The sequence below is a fragment of the Bos taurus genome, chromosome 12, assembly GCF_002263795.3.
Source record: "Bos taurus isolate L1 Dominette 01449 registration number 42190680 breed Hereford chromosome 12, ARS-UCD2.0, whole genome shotgun sequence".
In the NCBI taxonomy this organism is placed as follows: Eukaryota; Metazoa; Chordata; class Mammalia; order Artiodactyla; family Bovidae; genus Bos; species Bos taurus.
Genome location: NC_037339.1, coordinates 24110108 through 24129467, shown reverse-complemented (window position 1 = coordinate 24129467; position 19360 = coordinate 24110108). Strand labels below are relative to the sequence as shown.

The 19360-nt window shown below is 38.8% G+C and overlaps 1 protein-coding gene across 7 annotated transcripts in view; it reads right to left on the bottom strand.

Annotated features, from left to right (window-relative positions):
• Positions 1-19360, bottom strand: part of TRPC4 (transient receptor potential cation channel subfamily C member 4) — a 208151-nt gene that overhangs the window by 43964 nt on the left and 144827 nt on the right. For all 7 annotated transcript variants that reach the window (XM_010810662.4, XM_015473750.3, XM_059891956.1 and 4 more), the window contains 1 exon segment: positions 12821-13157. In XM_010810662.4, the coding sequence (XP_010808964.1) occupies positions 12821-13157 (337 nt within the window).

The following is a 19360-nucleotide window of genomic DNA, read 5'->3' as shown; positions in this document are numbered from 1 at the left end:
AGTGCTCTTAGAGATTTCACAATGGAGTTTCTTTGTTTTGCTTTGTTCAAAACTTTGCCAGTTCCCAGAGGTGAGGCCATATAAGTAAGCATTGCAATCTTCGAACAAATACGTTCAAATTAACTTTCCTCAGAAGCACAATGATAATAATAATAGGTGAATGAGGCTCAGCTCAACTAGTAATCAGCTTTGTAATCTTAGCCAGAAGCTCCATATCTCTAGATTTCAGTTATCTCACTTCTAAAAACAAAAGGCTTGGATTATCACAGAATTCTATGGACAGAATCCTACAAGAAGTATCAGTTCAGTTCAGTCACTCAGTCGTGTCCAACTCTTTGCGACCCCATGAATCGCAGCACGCCGGGCCTCCCTGTCCATCACCAACTCCGAGAGTTCACTCACACTCATGCCCATCGAGTCAGGGATGCCATCCAGCCATTTCATCCTCTGTCATCCCCTTCTCCTCCTGCCACCAATCCCTCCCAGCATCAGAGTCTTTTCCAATGAGTCAACTCTAAGCATGAGGTGGCCAAAGTACTGGAGTTTCAGCTTTAGCATCATTCCTTCCAAAGAACACCCAGGGCTGATCTCCTTCAGAATGGACTGGGTGGATCTCTTTGCAGTCCAAGGGATTCTCAAGAGTCTTCTCCAACACCACAGTTCAAAAGCATCAATTCTTCGGCCCTCAGCCTTCTTCACAGTCCAACTCTCACATCCATACATGACCACTGGAAAAACCATAGCCTTCACTAGATGGACCTTTGTTGGCAAAGTAATGGCTCTGCTTTTCAATATGTTATCTAGATTGGTCGTAACTTTCCTTCCAAGGAGTAAGCGTCTTTGAATTTCATGGCTGCAGTCACCATCTGCAGTGATTTTGGAGCCCAGAAAAATAAAGTCTGACACTGTTTCCACTGTTTCCCCATCTATTTCCCATGAAGTGATGGGACCAGATGCCGTGATCTTCGTTTTCTGAATGTTGAGCTTTAAGCCAACTTTTTCACTCTCTTCTTTCACTTTCATCAAGAGGCTTTTTAGTTCTTCTTCACTTTCTGCCATAAGGGTGGTGTCATCTGCATATCTGAGGTTAATTCTACCTTGATGGTATAAACAAGCCAGACACTACTCTTCCTGTTTGAATTATCAAAATCCTATGAGAATCAGTCATCACAATAGACACTATGAGAGATGAAAAACTTTGCTGCACACACTTGCTTTGGTCTGCCCCAGAAAGCAGAAATTGGATCTATGATATGAGAGACATAGAAAGGAATCTTCTTGCCCAATGTAAGAGGGATTTTCTGGCAATCAGAATTGTCCCCAAACTGGAATGGATCACCTTTCAGAGTTAACCAGTCATACTCCAGGGAAATTCAAGCAATGATCCTGACCTAGGCATAGAACCTGGGTCTCCCATATTGTGAGCAGATTCTTTACCATCTGAGCCACCAGGAAAGCCCCAAGAATACTGGAGTGGGTTGCCATTCCCTTCTCTAGAGGATCTTCCAGACCCAGGGATTGAACCTAGGTCTCCTGTGCTGCAGGTGGATTCTTTACCAACTGAGCCGGCAGGGAAGCCCCCAGCAATCAGTCATACTCCAGGGAAATTCTAGCAATAAGTGGATACTTGTTTCACTGGACCTCTAAAGGTCACTCCAGGTCTATGAATTCATGATTCTGGTGTTTTCAAATTATGTAAATATTTTAAAATAAAATATATTTAAAAGACCTGCAAACCAACAAAAGGGTTTATATTTTATTTCCCTTTATAAATAAATCATATCTCTTGTTTTGCTTCTACCCAACTGGAAAGCCAAATGGGATTATTAACAGTCATCAAAATAGATAATTTCAAATACTTTATGGATAATTATGTAAAAGAGTCAAGACACCAGGACTCACTGCTAACTAATCAGCAGTGAGTCCTGGTGAGGACAGGAGGAAGACCACCAGGAAGGAGTGTTGAAGCAGCAGTTAGCAGCTCAATAGAAAGCACAATTTTAACCTGGAGCTCCTTAATATCCAGCACTCTGTTCTTATTAGATGGACTCAAGAACATGACACTTCAATTGAAAGTTCAAACTGGATGACCTCCAAGATTTCCTAAGAAGACTCAAAACAAAAACTCACAATTCAGATATATTACAGTTCCTCAAGGTTCAGAGGATAGACACTAAATATCTAACTCTCTGAATCACACAAAAAATTATTATACTACTGACTTTCAAAAGGCACAACTGTATGGAAAAAATAGAGATCCTGATGAAATTGAGGACTCAGCCCATTTTTTTTTTTTAACCTGAGCTGTAAATAAGACTGTCAGTTAGTGCTTCTTGACTAATGGTTTTGGGATCTTTTGTTTTCAAAGCACCAGATTCGAGGATCACTTCCCGTAGCTGTTTGGATCACTTCCTCCATCACCACATACCTGTTTGAGGACTACCGGTTTCTATTTGTCACGAGCACATTAGTGGCATATCAAGTTTCTTCTATTCTGGCAACATTCACTGAAATTTCAGAAGAAACAAGCCTTGAGAAAAACTAGAGGGTGCTATTAACTGGCTGGAAAACACATCCAGATAGTCAACGATTCATGCTAACTAAAAGAGACTGAAGAGAACAAAGCTTGAGGGAGCGTCTGTCAGAAAATGTTTGTGCTGTTCCCACAATGGGAACATTTCAAAATTGTTCTCTGCTGTTTATAAACAGATGACATGATTTCTCAGCGTGGTGGTGGAGGTCTAATTACAAGCATTGATGTAAGACTGTGGGGACCAACAACCGAAAGATCACAGTGCAAATGAGTCAGAGAACTTCCTTTTGAAAATATTTGTGGATGCCTGGAAGTTTGGACTATTTTTTTCTACCTTTCCCATAACAGTTTTCATCAAGGCTGAGTGTTCTCTTACATCCCATCACGTGAAGCTAGCTGTGGGGGATGAGATGCAGCAGGCAGCCCTCCAGTGCTGTAATTAACCAGCCTCGATTTCATGTAAAAAAATGTGTAATTCTGCAAAACAGACGTCTTGCCTCTCCTTTCTCACTGTCAGTACTTTCACAAAGAGGAAATAACCCCAAGCAAAAGAGCAAGTCACCTTTTCACCTAGGACACTCCAAGGGCCTATTAAGGCAGCCCCAAAGCTAGCTGAGGGGTCTGACCTTGGAAGTCTCTTAACAGAACACTGAATTCCATGCTGTGACACCAAGTCAATGAATATAAAGAGAACAAAAAGATTTTATCTTCGCTGGAGGGTTTTCACCCCCCTCCATAAGTTGGGGGCACAAGAAGTAGTCTCTGGTCAAAATTCTGGTTTTGTTCAAAAAGAAATCTAAATGCAGTGATTTCACTTGGTAGAGACTCATCTTATGCCAGACCCATAGAAGGCACTAGGCCTACCCAAATGGTGCAATGATAAAGAATCTGCCTGCCAATGCAGGAGATGTGGGTTCGATCTCTGCATCTGAAAGATTCCTGGGAGTATGAAATGGCAACCTACTTTAGTGTTCTTGCCTGGAGAATCCCATGGGCAGAGGAGCCTGGTGGGCTACAGTCCATGGGGTCGCAAAGAATCGGTCATGACTGAGCATGCACACAGCACAAGAGGTGTGAGGACCATATCTGTCAGCAGCCACCTACCACTCCTGCCCATGCCTGCACAAAGAGAACACTGGGAAGAAGGGGCCAGTGAGCCCTAAACTCAGGGCACTCCAGTTGGGTGCCAGTTAGGAAAGCCAGAGGAAGAGATGGGAGTGGTCTCATCAGCACCACCCCCTTCCTCAGTCAAGTGAGGGACATTCCAAGACAATCCCTCATAAAGATGGGGGATTTCTAAAAGGGGAAGATAGCGTCTTAATCCCTGCTGGGGCATCTTCCCAAACCCTTGGCTTGCTCATCTCTCCCTGGGTCTAGGACTTCAGGGAAAACAGATAAACAATAGGACTCATCAGTTGGGCAGCTGGCAGCAGCCTGACTTCCTACCAGGAGAGGGAGCAGGGTTTGGAATCTACTGGGGAGCCAGCACGCACCGCAGGAAATTGATGAATATCACCTAGACATACAGTTAAGGGAAACGGAAAAGATATTTAATGTAGGGTGTTGGGGAGAGTGGTTGGAAGAAGTAAAACCATAGGTGTTTAGAATCTAATGAGTCTCAATTCCTCCCTAAAGCTGAAATCTGAAATTTTAAAAAGTCTGCATAAAATTTGACTCCTAGAATTGTTCCTTAATATATTTGTGTTTAAAGACCTCTGAAGTTTCTGAATCAGTCAACAGAGGGGAGAATTCAAAATCTGAACTTTTCATAAAAATTCATCTATTACAATTACAGTCAGCATAGTTAGTTAGTTAAGTCGCTCAGTCGTGTCCAACCCTTTGCGACCCTATGAATGGCAGCGTGCCGGTCCTCCCTGTCCATCACCAACTCCCAGAGTTTACTCAAACTCATGTCCATCGAGTCGATGATGCCATCCAGCCATCTCATCTTCTGTTGTCCCCTTCTCCTCCTGCCCCCAATCCTTCCCAGCATCAGGGTCTTTTCCAATGAGTCAACTCTTCACATAAGGAGGCCAAAGTACTGGAGTTTCAGCTTCAGCATCAGTCCTTCCAATGAACACCCAGGACTGATCTCCTTTAGAATGGACTGGTTGGATCTCCTTGCAGTCCAAGGGACTCTCAAGAGTCTTTTCCAACACCACAGTTCAAAAGCATCAATTCTTCGGTGCTCAACTTTCTTCACAGTCCAACTCTTACATCCATACATGACCACTGGGAAAACCATAGCCTTGACTAGACGGAGCTTTGTTGGTATCTAGGTTGGTCATAACTTTCCTTCCAAGGAGTAAGCGTCTTTTAATTTCATGGCTGCAATCACCATCTGCAGTGATTTTGGAGCCCCCCCAAAATAAAGTCTGACACTGCTTCCACTGTTTCCCCATCTACTTCCTATGAAGTGATGGGACCAGATGCCATGATTTTAGTTTTCTGAATAGTCAGCATACCACACACTTCAGAAAAATATCGATTTAAAAGGACAGTCAATAATTAAATATGCTTAGTTTGAAGGCATCTAAAAATGCTTAAATTAGTATAGTTTTGATATCATCAGTTCAACATTTAGATAAAAAAATCAGGAATATACAGTTAAGAAAGTACATGTTTTGAAACTGTGCCAAAGAACAATAATATGTTAGTTTCAGATTAAGATATAAAAAATGTAGAACTTTAGAATTCTACCTTGTCTGTTTATGACACAAATGTTGTAATTTAAAAATCAAGTAAAATGTTTCTGTCAATGTAGTATTAGACGTTTTATAGGATTTCTGTTTAATTAAAAATTTTTCATGATAACTAAAGCATTAGATATTTATATAGCTGGAAAAACAATAAATATTCCTCGTCACCTTTTCAATGAGTGACAGTAGTCACTTAATAAATATTTTCTAATGAGTGGTTACTGATCTTTTCACTATGAAAATGACCACATTTCACTTACAGTAAAGTTCTATTTTTAAAACAATTACGTACAAAAGAAATCTCTATCTTTACATTTCCTGAAAACTCCCTACACACACATACATACATACATAAACCAATGAAAGACTTAAAAATAGATAACTAATGAGAACCTATTACATAGCACAGGAAGCTCTACTCAATGCTATGTAGTCTAAATGGGAAGGAAATCCAAAAAAGAGGGGGAGATATGTATACATATAGCTGACAGTTGATTCACTTTGCTGTATGGCAGGAAATAACACAACATTGTAAAGCAACTAAACTCCAACAAAAATTTTAAAAAATTAACGATATCCCTGGAAGCTAGGAAATTTAACTTCAGGACTTAGCAAGTGAACATGGAAATTAAAAAACAACAGCTCAAGGTCACAGCAAAGGACTTTGTTCTTTCTTTCCAGAATAGATTGCTTCGGTCAGTACTAGGGAACCACTTATAATGCACAGGTTTTCGAGTACTGGTGGGCTGTGGAGATGGAAATACAAGTAATGCTAATGTGATAGTGATAAATTTGCTATATTAACAAGCATGACTTTCAATAGTGAATTATATCAAGTATATATCTTAAAGAGTGTGGCCTCTTTAAAAGATCAGAAACATGGTCCTCTCAGATTTGACCTGCGTAAAGACTTAAGTTAGCAAACAGAGGCAGAGAAAGTAGGGGAAATGTCTATATTTGGAAACTTGAGTTCCTGGACTATTTTTGACTCTTTGAATTCTACTTCTGATACTCTAGTGGCTCAGCTGGTAAAGAATCTGCCTGCAATGTGGGAGACCTGGGTTCAATCCCTGGGCTGGGAAGATCCCATGGAGAAGGGAATGGCTACCCATTCCATTATTCTGGCTTGCAGAATTCCATGGACTATATAGTCCATGGGGTCGCCAAGAGTCTGAGACAACTGAGAGACTTTCACTTTCACTTTCTCACACTCCAAGGGCAGAGGAGGATAAAGAGGATCAAGAAAGCTCTGGAGTTAGACTACCTAGAGTTTGAATGTGCTGTGCTGCTCAGTGGCTTCAGTCATGTCTGATTCTTTGCAACCCCATGGACTATACCACACCAGGCTTCTTTGTCCATGGGATTCTCCAGGCAAGAATACTGGCGTGGGTGGCCACGCCCTCCTCCCGGGGATCTTCCTGACCCAGGGATTGAAGCCGCAGCTCCAGCATCAGAGGCAGATTCTTTACTGCTGAGCCACAGGGGAAGCCCAGAGTTCGAATGTAGTATCTACCATTTGTCAGCTCCTTGATCCTGGGAAAGTTATCTAACTTTTCTAAACCACTTTCCTCTCTGAGAAATGAGATACTATTAATAACATCATTCATAATTACTAAATGAAGTGGAGTGACTATGAAGTTCAAATGAGATCTTACATTTTAATCACTTAGCACAGTGCCTAATTTTTTGGTTTCTACTGTTATTATCATCATTACTACTGTTACTATTATATTATCATTATTCTGAACTAATTGAAACCACTTACACCTTCCCTGTAGTCTTTTACTCTGACCCTCATTCATTTCCAAGTACTCCTCTTTTCCCGTCTTTTCCTTTCTTTCCTTGAACCATCAGAACCACGTTGTCAAACATTCTCCCAAGTCCTGTAGATTTCACCTGTTGGTGCATCAAATTTCTATTGCATGTGTGACCCAAAGGACTTAATTTTCTCTCCAATAAAGAAGTCATTTGGTCAGCAATAGAATGTGCACAAATTACAATTTACATGTATGTGAATTTGTTTGAGATTTTACTGTGTTACTCTTGATAAATCTTGGTAAAGGTGACCTTAAAATTTCTTCCTCACAGTTAAACAGGAAAATGAGGATTCTATGTCCTGCTGCTAAGTCACTTCAGTCGTGTCCGACTCTGTGCAACCCCATAGATGGCAGCCCACCAGGCTCCCTCATCCCTGGGATTCTCCAGGCAAGAACACTGGAGTGGGTTGCCATTTCCTTCTCCAATGCATGAAAGTGAAAGTGAAGTCACTCAGTCGTGTCCGACTCTTAGCGACCCCATGGACTGCAGCCTACTAGGCTCCTCCATCCATGGGATTTTCCAGGCAAGAGTACTGGAGTGGGGTGCCATTGCCTTCTCCATTCTATGCCCTACTGCAATGAATATCTGGTTTTCCTGAAAATTAAAATATCCCTTTAAATGAATGAACAGATGTTCTCCAGCTGTGTTTGAGTGTCTCTATGTGTCTGCAGCTAGTTTGATGAGGTGGTTAGAGTACGTTGTGAAGGGACAGAGTGGGGAAAGACTATAGTCGTGTTCCTTATAATTCTGGATTTGGGGAGCTTTTTGAGCAGATAGATAATTCAGGGGAAAGGCTGAAAGTACGAGTATCTGAAGCCATGTGATCTTAATGCCTATTAGAAGATGAAGAAATAGTCATAAGTAATAAAGTATACAGGATTGTTTGTCTCTATGAGTCTTTATCTAGATGCAAATGTGATCACAACTTTTCACATTTTCAATTTGTCAGGCCTTGTTGAAATATTCAGATTTTTAAATATCAACACTTCAAAAGATAAAAATATAAAGTAGATGAGGGAAATAAGAGGCCAATTCTGTTGCAGAAAAACTGTTAAATAAGTATGTATTATAGGCAAGATGTATAATCTGGATATTATGAGCAATCCTTAATTTACGCCTAGAAATTCACTAGAAGCTATTTTTAACAGAGCTCAGATTTCTTCCCCTGATATAACTTTTCCTTGGTTCACCCTTCTCATCAAGCTCAGTGTGCACAGATTTGTGTGCTACATAATTATGGCATATTCTTAAGTATACACATAATAATAAGTCACTTCAGCAGCCATTTCTATTTTCTCATTGGAAACAAGGCACTTCCTGCTTTATTAATATGATAGCTTTCATTAACATTCTACTTCTTTTGTGAAAAATGTTATCAATTTCATAATTTCATTTTGCTAAGAATGTCGACATGTCGACATCTGGATATTTCACATATATAAACACTTTTTTTTTTTGCAGGGGAATAAGCTATGGCAGAAATTTGATTGTTACAATTTAGTTATAATGGATTCTGTGAAAAAATTCAAGTTAGTTTTGGGAAGGCTTTAAAAATTAGCATTCATTTTTTTTTCACATTTTACTCCATATTATCTCTAGAAACAAGTGACATCTGAGTTAAAACTTCTGCTATAACTTAGATGAATTCTCAAAATATGTATTCTACATATAATATGCTATATTTACTTTGCATTTAAATTCTGTGTAAAAATGACTTTCCCATATGAATATCATATTCATTCCCTTTCCTTAGTATTATTAATACATTGTTAAAATCAAACTCTTAATAAAGTAAGATCCTTGGGATCATGACACAACAGAAAATAGAAGTAGCCATGTCTTTAATCTGACCCCAGGCTTCTTTTAATCCATCACGGTCTTCCCAGTGATACTTTCTCTCTAGACAGTTGAAAAGCATAGCTCTGTTATCAGGCCATGTGCATGCAGGATGAAACTTGTTTTGCATTTTACTCTAGCTCAAATGGGTAATTTGACAATCTGAGAAATATACTGATGTCCATCTGTCTATAATCTACCTTTTTATTGAGAGAGTTCTAGCTGAATTATCTGATTAGTTTTCTCTGTTGCTTAAAACTGTATATCTCAAGATGACCAGAATCATAAGTTTTATTCTGTATCAGGCTTTTAAATTTCTTTGCTTCATATGCTAAAGTTCATCCTGCAGGAAACACGTGTGAGAAGATCTCTAGAGGTTATTTGACAAGAGAAAAGAAGTGTTGATACAAGAATGTGTGAAGGAAAAATAATTCGAAAAATGTTGCAGGAAATGAGCTACAATTTATCAGTGACACCACAGTGAAAGGACAGAAGGACCATTGTAGATTGTCTTCCAAAGATATCAAACGCAATAGACTTCAATTTATATAGTCAAAAAGATGTTGAACTTCAACAGGAAAGATAGTGAAAATGACACAGAAACATTATTCTGCCATGCTACCAAATCACAAGATATCTGGAGCTATAATGTTGTGTAAGTTCTTACCCTTGAAACACAGCAGGGTATATCAAATAGAAATTCCTAAGCAAAAACCATACTTCTTCATCCCTTGAAGGATGGATTTGGGAGGATAAACTTTAAAGTTAGAAGAATTCTCTATTTAGAAAAAATGAAAATTTATGATAGAAACGAGGAAAGCAAAAGTCTTTTTGTCAAGGTAAGTGAAACGTGAGGTATCAAACTCATCATTTCCTTTAAACTACTGTATCATAGGTCTGGGAAACATCTGAAACTGGAAGGAAAGAATAGTAAAATGAAAAAATATTTCTTCACAAAGCAAATAGCTCACAGAGGTGACATCAGTTGAAAACCTAAGTTGGTTCAGGAAGACTTGAGAAATTGAAGCAGAGAGCTTCAGTCAGTCATTGGGAAAATTAACATGATGAGGGAAACAGTTACAAGCCACAGTCTTATAAGTAAGTCCCTCAGTCTTGTTATTAGAAACTTAGAGCCTTACAATTTAGGGACCATGCAATATATAGTCAGTTACTCAACTTATCAGACAGCAGGACTGAGCAAGGCAATTCAGAATGTTCATTAGCATAGTCATCAAATTAAACCATGCCTTTTGTGTCTACCACACTTTTGGTACAAAGTTAAAGGATCCCTACCCTGCTGTCTTAGTCCTCCTCTCTCTATCCTCCCCCTCTCCCCACCAAAGAAAAGATCAATTTTCTCTGCGCTAATAATGATAGGTCCCTAGCACAGGATAGTAGGATAAAATGGGACTTAAACGTTATCACTGTGAATCTTTTCGTCTTATTGGTGAAAATACAAAATCCCGAGAGACTGTGACCACCCATAATTTTGTAGTCTCTTAGTGATAGAACTTGGACATATATTCAAATCCGGTGCTTTTTCTTCTACAGCCAAATAACATGGAGAATATGCCTTATACTCATGAAGCTAGCAAAACTCTTAGAACTCAGTCTCAGATACGAGGCACTCAGAATTCACCAGGCTTGATGAATAATATAACTGTTTTGACAGATCTATTTGAAACAGAAGCATTCTTTTTCTCATGCTCTGCTATTTAAGCAAGATGATCATTCATATGTATTTCTCTTTTATTCTAGAACATCTCTTTTCATCCTAAAAATTCCATATAAATTAACTCACTGCAGTCAGGATATCTTAAGAAAAGGCTGCCGTTAGCAGCTATTTCTTTTGGCTGTAATTGTAATTCTCACAATTAAATTTATACCTTATTTAACCATTCAGCTGTAATTTGGAGATGATTTCTTCTAGCCAGTTTTCATGGAAAATTCTGTTACAAGTTTTGCATGTAGAAGGCAGCCAATGACTGTTTTACTTGTATGAATTATTCAAAGTTTGGAGTTTCTACTTTTTATATTATTTACCATTTTCTGATAGTATACACATACGTCATTGGCTGTGTACTATCCATTTCTTCAGTAAAAGTTAACCTTTGTAAAGGGAACAAATATTTTCTTTTCTTAAAAAATTTTTTTTGTTTCACTATTACCTTGTACAGTCCTTACCCCATAGAAAGTACAATACATATTTTCATTGACTCCCTAAAGAAGAGATTAGAAATGCTATATCTACCTATGTTGCATTTTATCGACACCATTTTTCAAAGTGAAGTATTCTGTGTTTCACTTGGGACACCAGGATTTTTAGACATTCAATATATTACACACAGTGGGAAATTTAACCTCTAGAAGCTTCCCTGCAAATTGTTCCTGAGAAATTTTCTATGAAGGAAACTCAATGAAGAACATATTCCTACTGTGAGATATTTAATTTAAATGGATACAGGGAGGGTCATTTTATACTTAATATCAGTTACTGTGTCAAAATTATTTTTATTCAAAAATACATTTACAGACTAAACCTTCCTTCTAACTTGAGCAAGATCAAACATTATTTCAGATTAAGGCGAATGTACTTAATTTTAAAGTTCACTTTAGAAGGGTTTTTTTATTAGTAATATTTGTAAAACATCAAATCTTGTTCCTAAGAACTTTTGTTATTGTTAGTACTTACAGTATTTGTAACCTTTAAAAGGCATATCTATCTTGACTCAGACACTTTTTTTCCCCTGCCTTTTCCTCATTTTACAGTCTCTCCAGCTATTTTGACAGCTGACCCAAACTGATCTTCTGAGATAGTGAATCATTAAATTTGTCACATATTTTCTAATTACTAGTGCTGACATGGATATGCTACCAGAGAGGTTTAAAATGATGAGCTAAACTGACAAAATGCAATTTCTCAGCAAAACACAGTAGGAGAAGGAAGAATAATTAAAATTAAAATTTTAACCATGGCTACCATAACAGGAGGAAAGGGAAACAAGGTTTTTGTTTTTGAAGTTTTCTACCTTACCATGATTTGTTGCAGATCCAAAACCAATTTCTTTCTTTTGGAAAGAACAGAGATAGGAAGATGTCCTATTGTTTAATTTCCTATTATTCTGATTTACTATGTAGTTTCAAAGATAAACTTAAAGGGGTGGATTTTTTTTAATGGTTATGGTTCCTTTATGTACAGTTCACACTAATTCTTCAGAGTGATTTGTACTTTTAGAAGGTGTATTTGTTAAGAGGGCTTCCCAGGTGGCTCAGCAGTAAAGAATCTACCTGCCAATGCAGGAGACTCAGGTTCAATCCCTGGGTCAGGAAGATCCCCTGGAGAAGGAAATGGCAACCCACTCCAGTATTCTTGCCTGGGAAATCCCATGGACAGAGGAACCTGGTAGGCTACAATCCATGGGGTCACAAAAGAGCTGGACACGACTTTCTGACTCAACAGCAACAACAAATTTGTTAAGAAAATTAAAACATTAAAATGATTATTTAATGAGACATTTTGAAAGTCTTTAGAAGACTCCCTTCTCCAGGGGATCTTCTCAACCCAGGGACTGAACCCAGGTCTCCCACATTGCAGGCGGATTCTTTACCATCTGAGCCACCAGAAGACAAACATCTCCCCCCACAAAAAATCTCCAAAACAACCCAGAGAATCAGCCACTTCAGGTCTCATAATTATTAAAATCTATAATTCTCAAACCTAAAGTTATGTTTCATAGGTGGCATTTGGAGACAGGCCCATCACAGCTTGTGAAATCTTCATTTAGCTTTGGGGATTAGACCTTGGCGCTACAATGGTTGGAACCTGTTTTAAACATTCCCGTGTCCCCAACTATAATGAATATTCTTTTCTGAGCAACACAATTCTATGGTAGCAACACGTTTGCATTATAGTTTTCTATAGTATCACATTTACCCAGGACCCACGGTAATATCATCCACTCGACGATGGTTGGTGGTGGACCTTGCCTGTTCAAGTCTGACCTGTCGATGTGCTGAGAGGCAAGCAGGAGCAGGAACAGAAAAGTCAAATAGGACGCTGTGTGGCAGATGAACTTGATAAATGGCTTTCGGATGAAGAGTCCGAGGGGGCTTTTGGGAGCTATAAGGTAGCACACAGAGAAGACGGGGAAAAGGAGTCCTACTATGAAACACGTCACCATCTTCACGGCCCAGTGTCGTCTCCTCCAGCCGGGGAACTCGTCGTACCAGCGAGACGCCAGCAGTTGTTGACAGTTGGGCTGAGCCACGAACTACAGGGAAAAGGAAAGGAAAAAGGGAGAGTCCGGGTTAGGGGCAGGGCTCCAACCCACTGGGAGGAAACCAGTCAAGTCACCAGGTCTGTTCTAAACAATTGTATACTTACACCATCATAAAGGGCTTTAAGCCATTCTGTGGACAAAGTTCACTTACTGAAAATTTGATACCCAAGGCCAAGTGCTGTGTGCTTAGCCAGACACCACAGGGGTCAAAATACTATGGCTACATCTCAGGAAGTAAAAATACAGCCGAGGACTAAAAACATCCATAGGATAACCAAACAAAACTGTGTATAAAGATGCCTATGTAAGAATTGTCATATATATATGACATAAAGTAAAAAATGTTATTTAGTGGTTATCTCTTGCTTTGGTGATTATTTTCTGGTTATGACTTTATACTTTTCCCCCCCATTTTTACACTTGGTGCATTTTCAGTATTTTCTATAATGAACACTACTGTCATATCAGAAAAAGTGAATATACTTGTAATTAGGTTGAGGCAATAAGAAAATCATATAGGAAAGCATATTAGATGACCAGGATGTAAATCATCATAGCTGAATTGGGAGGAAATTAAGCAAACACCTAACCTAAGTACAATCAATTACCACACACAAAACATTCCCCAAACATGACATCGTTTTTATCCTGCCAACATGTTTTTACATAGATCTCACTCTATTTTAATGATGAATAGAGGGGGTTATAAGAGGTCTGAAAATGTATTCAAGAAGGTTACATATGTATTAATAGTAAATGATGAAATGTGCAGGATCTCTTTTTCTGCACACTATCTTTCTCATTGAGACTGACAGCTAAGCATTATATAAATTCAGAGGAAATTTTTTCTTCCAGAAATTCTTTCCAGTGGTCTATGGCAAAATTTGTATAAGCAGAGAAGAAAGGGGAAGGCAAGGCATGGTGGGAGAAAGAGCAGAGATGCTTGTGAGAAAGTGTTCAGCATGTTTAAAGGATGCTCTGTGGGCACTCCCTATGGACAGTAGCTTGCCAGGCTCCTCTGTCCATGGGATTCTCCAGGCAAGAATATTGGAGTGGGTTGCCATGCCCTCCCCAAGGATCTTCCCAACCCAGGAATCTAACCCCTGTCTCTTATGCATCCTGCATTGACAGGTGGGCTCTTTACCCCTAGCACCACCTGGGAAGTCCACTCTGGATGGTAGTAAAAGCTTTAGTTCCTTGCAAGTGACTCAAGAAAGTTCTGTTGGAATAAAAAATTAGACACACCCTAGAAGCAAAGTGAACACCTGACCCTTTCATAGGACTCTCCTCCTCCCCAATGTTTCTTACTTTCCTTCTTCACTCTTGGACTTTATTCATCTCCTTTAGGAGAACTTTACTTGACCCTGACTTACTCTTCTCTAATGGCAAGCAAGTAAACAGCCATTAGATACTCAGAAAGTGGCTTGATGATCATAAACCAAAAGCTGTTTGAAAGTGAGAGATAGGCTGACTGATTCAGTAGTTGAGATGTGCAATATAGGCTGGATGCGAAATGAGTTCTCATGCAATTGTTTCTCTTCATTTTTTTCTTAGATATAGGGTTTATCAAAGTATATAGTGGGTAAAGCAACATATATATAAATTGAATTAAATATATAATAATACATTCAGCAAATACAGCGGAAAAAAAATAAAAGTGCATTTCTTCAAGACTGAGATGCTAGGACTCTTTTCACTATTTTGTAAGCTTCAAGCTCCATAATTAGTAAAGTTAAATGTTATAATCCAAAAATAACTTCTGTTAACCCATGAAATAGCTGGCTTAAAAACTAAGATCATGGCATCCAGTCCCATCACTTCATGGCAAACAGAGGGAGAAGTGATTTTATTTTCTTGGGCTCCAAAATGACGGCAGCCAGTAACTGAAGCCATGAAATTAAAAGATGCTTGCTCCTTGGGAAAAAAGCTATGACAAACCTAGACAGCATGTTAAAAAATAGAGACATTACTTTGTTGAAAAAGTTTCATATAGCCAAACTATGATTTTTCCAGTAGTTATATATGGATATGAGAGTTGGACCATAAAGAAGGCTGAACGTGGAAGAATTGATGTTTTTTAACTGTGGTGTTGGAGAAGACTCTTGAGAGTCCCTTGGACTGCAAGGAGATCCAACCAGTCCATTCTGAAGATCAGCCCTGGGATTTCTTTGGAAGGATTGACGCTAAAGCTGAAACTCCAGTACTTTGGCCACCTCATGCGAAGAGTTGACTCATTGGAAAAGACTCTGATGCTGGGAAAGATTGAAGGCAAAAGGAGAAGGGGGTGGCAGAGGGTGAGATGATTAGATAATATCACGGACTCAATGGACATGGATTATAGCAAGCTCCGGGAGATGGTGAAGGACAGAGGAACCTGGCGTGCTGCAGTCCATGGGGTTGAAGAGTCGGACACGACTTAGTGACTGAACAACAACACATTCCTTGTTGATTATTTGGATCAAACTCAAGTGTTTGAAAGTCAAATAGGGCTTTACTTGAATATCTGCAGAGGACTGGCAAACAGAGATATAGGTCATTAACAAGTATCACTTTGGGTTAGTTTCCCTTCCCCCACCCCCAATACACACACATAATCCTTCATGTCAGCGTTTTATAAGCAAAGCATAGTCTACCAACTATTTTCTCATATAAACTATTTTCTACAGTGTTCTTCATTAGAATTTAACACAGTTGAAAAACCATGATAGAAGGGAGTTAGTGAAACCTATGGAAAAATGAAAGATATAATGAACAGTTGCTATCACCTCATTAATTCTCAGAAATTGAAGGAACACATAAGGGATTAAGCATGAACAACACATGTCATACAGGCAGAAAAAGTAAAAGAAAGATATGTACTTTGTTCAACAGGGTCTGGTTAATTCTAGGACTCACATACTCTTCCCTTTTTGGCCCAAATTTCATTAGAACATGAGACACCCCAGGGCAATTGAGCAAAATAACTTTATTGGGAGCACTTAAGGTTTGCTTGGATAAATACTTCATTGCCTAATACATAAAAACAGACCGTGTTAAATTACCTAGAAAACGCAAATCATTTAATTTTTTAAAGAACACCTGTCATTGTCAGGCGCTGGGTTAGCCTTAATCTTTACTAGTGCTTCTTCTTAAAAGATCTGTTTCTTTAATTATTGGAAAGTACACATCTGTGCTTAGTAAATGAATAGTGTGCTCAGTTTTTTACTAAACACCGATGCAGTGAGGTTTACAGAGAGGTAAAGAACAGAGGACAATATAAGAAGAGTAGGAGTGAGTGTGTGTAATCCACGTTTCATCCAAGATGTGGATGTCATTTGGCTACAAATTTGTTCTAATTTTAGGATTGAAACAACCACAGAAGTATTCCTAAGAATCTCTGTAAATCTGAATATTCTCATAATGATCTGACACCCTCTTTCTTCTACACTTGTTTGTTGCATGTCTACACTAGGATTTTCCAAATTACACCCCACTTATTAATAGACTTTTCCATGAAAAATGTTACCAATGTAAATATTAAGAGAATTAAAATTTTATATCACAAAAATTTTCACTGTATTTAATTGCTAAGTGGATTGAAAGATATCATTTATCTCACGTGTCCCCATATCCCTTTCTTCCTTCTTTCCTTCTGTTCTTTGCTTCCTTCCCAGATGCTTCCTTCTTTGCACTTTTTCTTCGTCCCCTCCTTCCTGTCTTTCTCTCTTTTTCCCCACCCCCTTGTCTCTTGGTTTCCTTGGGTTATTTGAGACTACTCAGCTTTACGGCCCAAGTGGCGCTAGTAGTAAAGAACCTGCCTGTCAGTGCAGGAGACATGATAGACCGGGGCTCAATCCCTGGATGGCAAAGATCCCCTGGAGGAGGGCACAACAACCCACCCCAGTATTCTTGCCTGGGAAATCCCAGGGACAGAGGACTCTGGTGGGCTGTGGTCCAAAGGGTCACAAAGAGTCAGATATAACTGAAGTGACTTAGCATCACAGCACTACGCCAACCCACTTGAAGGACACTCTCAGAGGTGGCCACTCCATCTCTGTGACACCTGCCATTGGTCCAGTCCAGCAAAGCCTCCCCAGGTGGACCCTCGCATTGCCTGCCGGGAGTGTACAGATCCTCCTCCTCTACTCCATCTCTCTACTGCACAGGGAGTAATGGGAACCAACATCTCAGCACCGTCCCAGGGCTGGGGGTGGTAGGGTATTTTCAAAACCCACAATGTTACAACCCTTTCTCACTCTACAGTTGTTGGCCAAGTCTTAAGCAATTCTATCACGTTAAAATTCATATTAAAACATGATAGATATTCAAATTCATATTTGTGCCATGAATTTATAAAAGACACACTAAAAAAGAAAATATCTCCTATCCCTCTCTTGCTATAACTTAAAAAGCAAGTTAAAAAAACCCCTAATCTCATGATTTTTTATAAAATTGTTGAATCATGGTATTTTAAATATTGAAGAAACTGTGAAGATTACTGAATCTTACCTTATTTTTACAAATAAAGTGAATCCCAGTATCAATGATTTAACAACAACTCTACAAGGGACTTCCTTGTTGGTCCAGTGGTTAAGACTCTGCACTTCCACTGCAACGAGCAGAGGTTCCATCCCTGGTCAGGGAACTAAGATCCCACGTGATGCAAGGCACAGTGCATCCCACTCCCCCAAAATAGCCTGTGGCTAAAAGAATAAAAACAACTACTCAAAATACTAAAACACCACAAGCCAAAAAGAAAACAAACGAAAAATGATGAGAGAAAGAAGACAAAGCTTCACAAACAAACACACAGAAACCCAAACAACCAAGAAATCTCACTATTATTGGAGAGAAATTAAAATATTAATTGAGTATGGACAAAATAAATAGAAACAAATTCAAAAATTAATAGAGCTCTGATAATTAAAATAACTATGCATCAGATTTGCTATTTATTTTTTCTTCATCTTTTTGGTTTTTCAACATATTTTTTCATTTTAAAATATTGTGTCCAAAGTTCAGACACTGACCCAATTCTCCTAACAAGCAAAATCTAGATTCTGGAAACAACCAATCTGACAGCTTAATGCATCTTAACTCAGTCAGGTAGCTACATGGGAGTTTCAACTGGCTGTTGGACAATTATAAAGAGAATTGAAACTTTGAGGTTGAATGAATTACAGCAATTTACGTAAGGACTTAAAAGTCTCACAGATTCATATACATGCCAGTTTCCCCTGGGTCTTACAATTTATTTCTTAGAATTTCACAAATAATCTATATCCTTTGGAGTTTTATTTCCTCCACGGAGAGGAATGTTTTATTTCTTCTGCCCAGGAATATTTTTTGACAACTCATTTTGTAAAGTTGATAACAAGGCTTAAGAATGCTTTGTAGGCAGAAAGCTTCAGGAAATTATTTTCTTTATAGTTGAAAACCCTTTCTTTCTTTTACTTCTGGCCTTTATTCCCTTCATAACTGCCGATGACCCTTAACTGTCTGAGTATTTCTCTTTTTCTAGAGATAGCTTGAGTTGTGTTCCTAATTAAAAGAATTCTCCAGTCTCCCCAAGCATGCTCATAACTAATCACCCTCCTACTTCATTATTTAAAGCATCCTTTTCACCTGGTCCTCCCTAGTTTGAGTCAACCATATTATGCATCATCTATGAGTTGGACATTGGCTAGACAAGTGGGAGAGGACCAAGATCTTTAAGAACCAGATACATCTGTCTTCTAGGATCTCAAAATATGATGGGGACTGACCATGTGACTGGGTAACTTAATACACAGCATCATATGACTTGTGAGAAAAGAGATTGAATGCATAGGAGGAATTATGTCTAACATGAAATAGGGGAAATTGAAGAACAGAGGTAGAATTGATTAGTCAAGCCTGAGATACTAGGTAGAATTTAGGGGGGGCAGTTTTCAAAAGATTTATTAAAAATGCAATAGTGCATGGGTTAAAGTCAGGTGGTGTCATCTTTTTCTCTTGTACCACTGTGGCTACAGATTTAACTTCATTTACAGATGACCTGCATCCATGAAATTAAAAGATGCTTGCTCCTTGAAAAAAATGTTATGACCAACCTAGACAATATACTAAAAAGCAGAGACATTACTTTGCCAACAAAGGTCCATCTAGTCAAAGCTTTTGTTTTTTCAGTAGTCATGTATGGATGTGAGAGCTGGACTATAAAGAAAGCTGAGCAC